At 44.0% G+C, this 10,559-nt stretch overlaps 1 protein-coding gene across 1 annotated transcript in view; it reads left to right on the top strand.

Moving 5' to 3' along the window:
• Positions 1-2,569: 2,569 nt before the first annotated feature.
• The window catches only part of TMF1 (TATA element modulatory factor 1), a 34,746-nt gene continuing 26,756 nt past the window's right edge, over positions 2,570-10,559 (top strand). Inside the window, exons 1-2 of the mRNA XM_089519306.1 lie at positions 2,570-2,773; positions 9,327-10,549. Coding sequence (XP_089375432.1) covers positions 2,617-2,773; positions 9,327-10,549 — 1,380 coding nt within the window. The 5' untranslated portion in view covers positions 2,570-2,616. The remainder of the gene's footprint in view (positions 2,774-9,326; positions 10,550-10,559) is intronic.

Genomic DNA, 10,559 nt, shown 5'->3' with positions numbered 1-10,559 from the left:
AAGGGGAAGAGAAGGCGGCAAGCGGCCTAGCCTCCTGTGGAAAGGAGTCCTACAGCCTGGGAGCAGCCAATTGAGAAGGCCACAAGATGGATCTGTGATGGTTGTGGCATCAAGAAAAAGCTTTCCCTCAAGGATCTCAAGAAATGAGTAGGTTCATATAGTGAGAGACAGTATTTCTCTCTGTCTGAACCTAAGCCACATAGGGCTTTATAAATCATAAGCACCACTTTGAACTATGCCCAGAGATGAACCAGTCGTCAGTGATGCTGTTTCAACCAGTTATGTTCCCTGTAACTGGCCTCAGACAGCACTCTGCCCACACCATTTTGGATCTGAATTTTTTGAACAGTTTCCAAAGGCAGCCCCATGTAGAGTGTCACAGTAATCCAAACACGATGTAATACTGAAATCTTCAGGATCAGCTAAGCTAGCACAGTAGTCTTAACTGTACAAATTACTCCTGGCACTGCTGAAACCTAGAAATCCCTATTCCATAATCTCAGGATGATCAGATATCCTTCTTTTCCAGAACATGTCCTTTCCGTCAGCTTTCTGAAGAATTCCAAAATGTCCTCCATTTTGAGCATGACTAAGAAGCATATATTTATATTAGTATTTCTAGCTTTTATTTTGTAATGCCCTACACTATCTTGAGTGCCCTACACTCTTCTTCAGTGTCCTATATTTGGGGTGCCTTGTCCTCCTTTGCAGTTATGACATCTGGTCACCCTGCCTAATCTGCCTCTCAGTTGACCAGGAGTACCTCTGTCTTGCCTCAGTGAACTTCAATTTGTTCGCCTTCCTCCAGTCCATTACCCAAAGCAGACACTGTTTTAGCATCAAAACCACTTCCTTGGAATTAGATAAGAGTTGAGTGTCTGCGATATGCTGGTGACACCAAACCTCCAAACTTTGGATAGCTTCTCGCAGTGGCTTCTTATGTATGTTAAGCATCCTGGAGAGAGAACCAAGTGTAGAGACCAAAAGGGTCAAATGAATCCTCCAGCACCATGTTCTGAGTTTGCTCCTACAACAGTGCTCCCAAGTCCCAGTCTGGAGAGATGGTCCAGAAAGATCCCATGGTGGACGGTACCAAAAGCTGCTGAGAGATCCAGCAGAACCAACACCCTCCTCTTGCCCACTTCCCAGTGTAGGTCATGCACCAAGGAGACCGGCACTGTCTGCATCCCATAGCAAGGCCTGAAGCCTTGCAATATTCAGAACACATTATGCAGCTGCCTTGTTTATGAGTAAGTTCTGTGTCCTTTGAACATTTTAATATACAGTGGGCCCTAAACATTTGCTGGGGTTAGGGGTGAAGGACCCCTGTGGAAGTGAAATAAGCACATTAAAAATACTTGAATAAAAAACCAAACAAGAACATCTTACTAGGAATCTCTTTCCTCCAGCGCAACTCCGTGGTCAACACCTACTGAAAGGTAAGCATAGAATCATGCTGGGGGACATGCAAATGCCCAGAGAGGTAATTTCTCTAGGAATCTCCAGGTCCTCCAGCACAACTCTGGGGTCAGCATCTGACCACCTGGCCAAATTTTCACTTTAACCATATGAAAGAAACTATGTACACATACACATAGACATTTAAGGTTCAGAGGGATTTTGTCGCACCTTTGAGACGAACTGAAAGAAGTTGGTAGCATGCACGTCCAAAACACACTATAGAAATAACCCAGTTTGAGACTGCTTTAACTGCCCTGGATCAGTGCTAGGGAATTCTGGGAACTGTAGTTTTCTAAGGCATTTAGCCTTCTCTATCAGAGGGCTCTGGTGTCACAACTGCAGTTCCCAGGATTCCCTAGCACTGAGCCAGGGCAGTTAAAGCAGTCTCAGAGTGGGTTATTTCTGCAGTGTGTTTGGGATCCTCGACTTTATTGATGGGCTTCTTTCTTTGAGTTGGTCTCAAAGGAGCTAGAAGATCCCTTTGCATACAGATTTTATTTATTTTATTGTTAATTAATTTGTTATTTTATCTTTATTTTATTTATTTATTTAATCTTTTATGCCGCCTTTCTCCCAAAAAGGGACCCAAGACAGCTGACAAGACTAAAAAATGAAACCACTTTAAAAACAATTTTAAAAAACCACACAATTAAAATAACCAGACTTTGATCCTAGACATTCAGGGGGTGTGCATGCGACACTGCGATTCAGAGGTATGACTTTAACTTTGCTAGTTGTTTTAGGTCAGAACTATTGCCATTACGTTCAGTGATATACGGCAGTGGTGCCCTTTAAGGGCTTTTGGACTTCAGCTCCCAGAATCCCAGGCTATTGGCCAACGTGGCTGAGGCTTCTGGGAGCTGGAGTCCAAAGTCTCTTGAAAGGGAACAGTGGGATAGACTGAAGGAAGGGCCAGAGAGAAGAGAGAGAGGGGGGCAAAGTCGGTGACGTCACGAGTGACGGTTGGCGCCGCCCAGTCTCTCTCTCTCCCCAGAGCGACGCTCCTTAGTATCCATGGCAACCGGGCTTCGCGTCACGTGAGCGAGGGGTTTTTTTTGCGACGTGGACGCGAAGGCGGTCCCTTGGCGCATGCGCGTTGGGCCGGGCGGCTCCATCCGGGTTCATGGCGGCGGTGGCGGAGGGAGCTGAGGGGCGATGAGTTGGTTCAACGCCTCGCAGCTCTCGACCTTCGCCAAGCAGGCGCTCTCTCAGGCGCAGAAGTCCATCGACCGGGTGCTGGACATCCAGGCCGGCGAGGAGGAGGAGGCAGGAGGCGGAGGGAAGGAAGGGGGCCTCGGAGCCAGGGAGGCCGGTGAGTGAGGGGCTGGACCGGGGGATTTGTAGTTTCCCAAGGGCAGGCAGGAGGCTTCAGGAGGGTGGCATTGTCCTACGCTGCTTCAACCGCCATGCTGTGGAGCCCTGGGATCTGTAGCTTTACGGAGACGGCACCTACACTGCAGAATGAATGCAGTTTGACTCCCCTTTCAAGTGCTAAGGACCCTGGGATTTTGTGGTTGGTATTTAATAATGCACTCTGAGGCGCCTTTCCTGCCCCGGATCAATGCTGAGGAGTTCTGGGATTTGCAGTTTCCTGAGACGTTTAGCCTCGTCCGGTTCAGAGCGCTCCACAAACTACAAATCCCACGATTCCATGGGATGGAGCCGTGACAGTTAAAGCGGCGCCAAAGTGCATTGATTCAGCTGTAAGGCAGCAAGCTCCCATTTAGCCCCCTCTGCCAAAGAGTGCTGGGGCCTCACAGAACTACAAATCCCAGTTGCAGAGGTGTCAAGAGTGCATTATTTCTACATGATTCCCCCATTGACGGTGGCTGCGCTTTCCCCTTTTCTCTCTCCCCTCAACTCCTCTTCTCCCCCTTTTTGATTCTGTATATCCTCCTCCTCAGAAGGGGCAAGAGTTTTGGCAAAGCACCACAAGTGTTGCCTAAGTTGTGTGTTGTGGCTGTTTTTGTTGCTGTTTGCCCTCAAGTCGTTCCTGACTCATGGCGACCTGACCTAAGGTGAACCTGTCCCTGGGCTGAGAGAGTGACTCACCCAAAGTATAAGCTTTTCCTCGGTTTTCTAGAGTAGGTTCCACTTTATTTGTTTGTGTGTTTTGTAGATCAATGCCATAACCTTTTCCTCATTCTTATCTCATACACAGAAACACCAAATCATGGAGTTGGAAGAGACCGCAAGGGCCATCCAGTCCATCCCTTCTGCCATGCAGGAACTCACAGTCAAAGCACCCCTGACAAATGGACATCCAGCCTCTGTTTAAAGACCTCCAAGGAAGGAGACTCCACTACACTCCAAGGGAGTTTGTTCCTCTGTCTAACAGCCCTTACTGTCAGGAAGTTCCTCCTAATGTTGAGGTGGAATCTCTTCTCCTGTAACTTGCATCCGTTGCTCCAGGTCCTGTTCTCTGGAGCTGCAGAAGACACAAATAATCCATATACAATGGCAGCTGTTGCCATGCAAGGGTGCTTTGATTGTGTATTCCTGCATGGCAGAGGCTTGAACTCGATGTCCCTTGAGGTCTTCTCCAACTCTATGATTCTATGATCAACATAGTTTGCATTCAATATTGTTCCATGTCCTAGCCTCTGAAGCAGCAGGATGATCGGATTTGTGAACATTGCATGTTAATAACTGCAGTAGAGATTATAATGTTGCTTTGTAATTATAGTAATTAGCCCCAGAGGGGCTTTGAGTGTGTTTTTCTTAACAGCAGTCATTCAAAATAGCAAAATTGATAGGGCAAATTATTGAATACCTATGGTTTAATATTGCTAGAAAGAGCCACCCCGTATGTCATGTTACATTACGTTAACTATCAACATACAGATTGGAAGTGCCACACATAACTGGTAAATTGTTATTTAGGGTTTGCTCTTCCTTTTCCTTTTGCAGAGTTAGGTTGCCATTTTGCTACCTTTCTTTGAAGGGTATAAAGCTCTGTTCTCCATTATCACTACGCCTGTTTCCTGTCTGCCTGACAGACTTTCATTGGTTATCATCTCCTATGTAGACAACTACTCATGGATGTACACAGCTAGAGAGTAGGCCTATGGTTTCTTAAATAACACGACACTAATGTTCTGGGTTGTGGTGGCTTGAAATGAAGGACATTATCTTCAATTTCGTCTTCATCTATTGCCCTGCAATTTTGGACTACAACTTCCATCAAATTCAGCTGGGATCAGGGATGTAGCCAAGGGGGGGGGTTCTTGGGGTCCGGACCTCCCCTTCCATTAGATAAAACGAATGGTGTGTGCTGCCACGCCTCCACACCCAAACCCCATTATAATGGTGGCACTTAGTCTGGACCCCCCCCCCCCTTCCCGAAATCCTGGCTACGTCCCTGTTGGGATGACTAATGATTAAGAAGGATGGGAGTACTATTCTACAATACTTGGTAATACTGGTTTTGAGTAAGCTGCTTAATTGAATAACTTCTTCCATTAGACCTTTCCTTGATCTCTTGGGATGTACACTCTAGAGACTTGTATGAGTATTGATAAAAGGCTTCAGAGTTATAACATATATTTCATTTGTGTCTTCTGTTATGGTGATGCCATTTTTCATTGTGGTTCTGAAATCACCAAGTGGTAGTTATTGAAATCCTGGATTCATATCCCTTAATCAGACTTTGACTTTTTCCTGCTCATGCTCTTTCCCCACAAATTCTGATATGCACTTTTAAAAGCCTATTTACTTCAGTTTCCTTGTGCATTTTCCTCCTCCACCTCCTCCTTCTCCCATCAGCCTTGTTTGATTTGCTAGCCACCAGATGGCTAATTCATTTAGTTGAGTTGTTTTCAAAGGTCATTTTTAATGCAGCATTTGGACGAAAGTGGAAGAATGGCTGTTCAGAGAAGCAAGTAAAATGTTGAGTGTTAAACAGAGTTATCTTGTTTGTGCTCTGTGTTTTATTAGTATGTTAGGTTTTGATGCACTAGTTTACTCAGCAGTTGGCAAACGTTTCACAACTGGCTCTGGTGGCTTTAATTTTGTAAGCAAGGAGTTAAAGATGTGAGGTGTCTTAGGAACACTAAGGGCCCATCTACACTGTAAAAATGATGCAGTTTGATACCACTTTAATTGATATAGTAATAATAATAATAATAAAGATTTATTTCTAGCCCGCCCAATCACAAAGAATCTGGGTGGGTTACAACAATAAAATACATCACATTACAATGGAGTTAAAAAAATAAATAAAATAAAACCCTAGGCCTACCCCCCCCCCCCCCCACCATTCCCAGTACTAAAACAGAACAGTATAAAAACATTAAAGGCATTAAAGACATTTTTTTAAAAAGGCAGAAACATAGGCAGGGAAAAATAGACAGATGAGGGGGCAAATATCTCTATATCTGGGGAGGGTAACTAAGTTGGAAAGGCCTGCCAGAAGTGCTTTCTTGAAAGCTGCCAGAGTGGAAATGTGACGGATCTCCTCCGGCAGGTCGTTCCATAGTTTAGGAGCAGTAGTAGAAAAGGCCCTCTGGGAAACTGATGTTAGCCTAGATTTTTTTGGCTGTAATAGATTTCTTCCAGAGGACCTTAGTGTGCGGGACGGATAATAGGGAAGAAGGCGTTCCCTCAAGTATTCTGGGCCCAAGCCATGTAGGGCTTTAAAGGTAATCACCAACACCTTGTACTTTGCCCGGAAACTAATAGGCAGCCAGTGCAGGGACTTCAAGACTGGTGTTATATGGTCATTCCTAGTTCCATCCTATGGAATCCTGGTCAATTGTAGTTTTACATTGTCTTTAGCCTTCTCTGCCAAAGCGTGTTGGTGCTTCACAAAACTAAAAATCCCAGGATTCTGTAGGATGGTGCCATGGCAATTAAAGTGGTGTAAAACTGCATTATTTCTACCATGTAGATGTACCCTTTCTACCGTTTAGATGCGCCTTTTGGAGTTATGGCCCAGTATATATAGTGAAAACAAGCTCTGTGTTATTTAATGTGAATCTTGTACAAGCTTATCTGTACCACAGCTTCCTTTGATGGGATGTGTGTTTGTACATTTTGCAGTTCTTATTCATTCATGATTTAGGGCTTAGATCTGTCTTGTGATAATAGCACTGAATGTAAGCATAATATTGTATTAGAAAATAGCAAAGAATGTTAGCTGTTCTGAGTTGATTATGTTTGTTTAGTAGATTCTATAATGAAATTATAGTCCATTTCAGGTTATATCTAAAACACAGTAGGTTGTTCATAGTGAAGGAGGGAGGGGTTCAGCTCTTAATAAACCTTCCCTCTCTCAGTGGAGGCACAAGAGTGGAGTGGAGTAAGTAAGCCATAGCTACATAAAGAGGTCTAGGCATCTTTAAATGTGGTTAAACCCCTGCTAAAAAAACCCTCCTTAGACCCCTGATTCATAACAACTATCGCCCTGTATCACTGCTGCCATTTTTGGGGAAAAGTGATCGAGAGAGCGGTCGCCTTCCAGCTCCAGTCGATCCTGGATGAAACGGATTTTCTAGACCCATTTCAAACCGGCTTCCGGGCAGGCTATGGAGTTGAGACTGCCATGGTCGCCTTAGTTGATGATCTCCGTCTGGGCATGGACAGGGGAAGCATGTCCCTGTTAGTGCTTTTGGACATCTCAGTGGCTTTCGATACCATTGACCATGGTATCCTTCTGGAACTCCTGAGGGAGTTGGGTATCGGGGGCACTGCACTCCAGTGGTTCCGTTCCTACCTCTCGGGTAGATTCCAGATGGTGCAGCTGGGGGACGTTTGCTCCGATAAGTGGGCACTTACATCTGGTGTCCCTCAAGGAGCTATTCTGTCCCCCATGCTATTTAACATTTACATGAAACCGCTGGGAGAGATCATCCAGAGATACAGGACGCGGTGTTATCAGTACGCTGATGACACCCATATATGTTTCTCTGTGTCTCCGACTGATGCAGTGAGTAGGGATGGCATCTCTCCTCTAAATGCCTGCTTGGAGTCGGTAATGGGCTGGATGAGGAAAAACAAACTCAGTTTGAATCCAGAGAAAACGGAAGTACTGGTGATAGGTTCCCCGGGTCTGGGTGGTGAGATTTGCCATCCGGTCCTGAACGGGGTCACGCTCCCCTTGAAGGACTTGGTCCACAGCTTGGGTTTGCTCCTGGACTCGTCGCTCCAGCTGTCATCTCAGGTGGATGCGATGGTCAGGAGCGCTTGTTACCAGCTTCGGCTGATACACCAGCTGCGTCCCTACCTGGACCAGAGGGACCTTGTAACTGTAGTACATGCTCTGGTAACCTCTCGACTGGATTTCTGCAATGCGCTCTACATGGGGCAACCCTTGTACCAAACCCGGAAGCTACAGTTAGTGCAAAATATGGCAGCGAGATTGGTCGCTGGTTGTTCCAGGTCAGACCATATAACACCTATTCTGAAAGATCTTCATTGGCTGCCTATTCGCTTCCAGGCTCAATACAAGGTGTTGGTAATGACCTATAAAGCCCTAAATGGCTTGGGCCCAGGGTACTTGGAGGACCGCCTATCCCCATACAATCCGCCCTGCACACTCAGGTCGACAGGGATGAAATTGTTGGAGGTCCCAACAACACGCTATGTGAGGACCTCACAGAGGGCATTTTCTATCCTGGCCCCTAGATCTTGGAATAATCTCCCAGATGAGCTCCGCTCCACCACATCCTTAGTTCTTTTTAAAAAGAATCTAAAGACGTTCTTCTTTTCCCAATCCTTCCCACCGTGAAAATCATATTATCTCTTACCCCCTTTCATTGACGACCTTGTAATGTGTATATCGACTCCCCTATCCATTTGGCCTTTTTGTTGTTATGATTACTGTGTTGTTTTTAATGCTGTTTTTAATTGATTTTATTGAGATGTTTTATACTCCAATTGTATGCCACTTTGATCAAATTTTGGAAAAGCGGATTATAAATAAACCATATTATTATTATTATTATTATCATCATCATCATCATGCAGGAAGGTGACGTAAGGGTTATTTATGCACAATACAACTTGTTAAGATCAGAGTGAACCAACAAAGAAGTGCTTGTGAGGCACATGTTCTGATGAATTTATTTTTTTCTATTGCTCCACTGAAAAAGCTACATACCATTACTGTACATTTATTCCTTATGTGCATATGCTATCTAATAGTTATATAAAAATGTGTACTCCAAGTTACTTTGAAACCTCCTGATGTTTCATTTGAGGTTCTGTTGTAATGGTGGAGTATGTCATCCTTTTGGAAGTCAGAAAATGTCATTTTATTTTATTTTTAATGGTGAACAGCAAAGAAGCTAAATCTTGGATTACAAGAACTGCCTTTATGTTTTTAAAATAATCACCAGCAAAGACATTTACAACAGTGACTCCCAAACTCTGGCTTTCTAGGTGTTTTGGAATTCAGGTCCCAGAATCCAAGACAATTGACCAAGATGGCTGAGGCTTCTGGGCGCTTGAGTCCAATACACCTGGAGAACCAGAGTTTGGGAATCACTGGTTTACAACATAAGGATGTTTTGTTACCTGGATTAACTAAGGAATGAATTAAACAAAACATTCTATTGTATGAACATTGATTGGGTGCTGTTGAAAAGTGGCACTTGGCACTCTAATAATAGATGAATATATTTACTTAAATATAAAATATGAATATAAACAGATGTATTTACCGTACATTATTATATGCTTTTATTTTGAATCCAGAGTCAATCATGGTGTTCTTCTACGGACTCCAGCTCCATAGCCCCGGTTAGGTGGTCATATGATAGGCATTTTTAGATAGGGCATACTTACCTAAATACTTGTAATAATCTATGTACTTTTTAAAAAATTGTTGTTGGTGTTTTCTCCTCTCTTTCTTCATCTCATTTTAGGAGCAAATTCTCTTGCAAGTGGAGGTTGGGATACTTCAACATGGGGAGCAAACTCAGATGTGGAACCTCAAAGTCAGCCAGTATCATCGCCAACAGCCATCACCAAACCAGTTAGGAGGACTGTGGTAGATGAATCAGATAACTTCTTTAGTGCCTTTCTCTCACCAACTGATGTTCAGAGCATCCAAAAAAGTCCAGTGGTATCTACACCACCCACCAAATCTCAGCGACCCAAAGAGGAAGTAAAAAGTACAGTACAGGAATCCTTTGATGCTGACTTGCCAGAAACAGATGATATCCCTGTAATTTTACCTGTGGAATTGAAAAACAGCAGTAATTCCCAGGAAAAGGTAGAAGGAAATAATTCTATACAAAGTAAAGAACATGTGTGTGATGAAAACAGTGGTAAAGATAATGATCAAAGCACAACTGAAAATCTGAATGAAGCAGAATCCACTGTTATTGTGAAATCAAGTTCGGGAAGTGATGAGCATGGACATGTGCCTGACCTTTCTGCACAGCCTCTATCTTCAGAAGCAAAGAATATGGCCCTGGACACAAAGGAACGCAAAAGCGAGGACAGGCAAAGCAATACACCTTCCCCTCCAATTAGCACTTTCTCCTCAGGGACATCCACAACCAGCGATATTGAAGTTCTGGACCATGAAAGTGTAATAAGTGAGAGCTCAGTAAGTTCAAGGCAAGAGGCTTCTGATTCAAAAGCTAGTCTTCATCTCATGCAAACTTCATTTCAATTGCTGTCATCATCTGCATGCACAGACTATAACCGTCTAGATGACTTTCAGAAATTAACTGAAAGTTGCTGCTCCTCTGATGCTTTTGAAAGGATTGACTCATTTAGTGTACAGTCTTTAGACAGTCGAAGTGTAAGTGAAATAAACTCAGATGATGAATTGCCAGGTAGGGGATGCATTTCAGCATCTGTCACCATCGGCCACCCAGCACTAAAAAGCGATGAGACGGAATCTGTAAAAAGTAAATCTGATCAAATCCAAAATGAGCCCCTAGTACTACCTGTAGAAGAAACAGAAATGGAGGAAAGTGGGCGAAGCGCAACACCTGTGAACTCTGAGCAGCCAGATGTCTTGGCTGTTTCTATACAGACTGATCCAAGACAGATACAGAAAGAGGAGATGGTGATACAGCAGCCCAGTACTGGAAAATCAACCAATGCAGAATGTGAAAAAGAAGAGCTTTGCAAGGTAATATGGG

This window comes from Sceloporus occidentalis, unplaced genomic scaffold, assembly GCF_023333645.1.
Source record: "Sceloporus occidentalis isolate IW3139 unplaced genomic scaffold, rSceOcc1.0.p SCAF_1, whole genome shotgun sequence".
Classification (NCBI taxonomy): domain Eukaryota; kingdom Metazoa; phylum Chordata; class Lepidosauria; order Squamata; family Phrynosomatidae; genus Sceloporus; species Sceloporus occidentalis.
The sequence above is the reverse complement of the archived record's forward strand: the minus strand, read 5'-3'. Positions and strand labels throughout refer to the sequence as shown.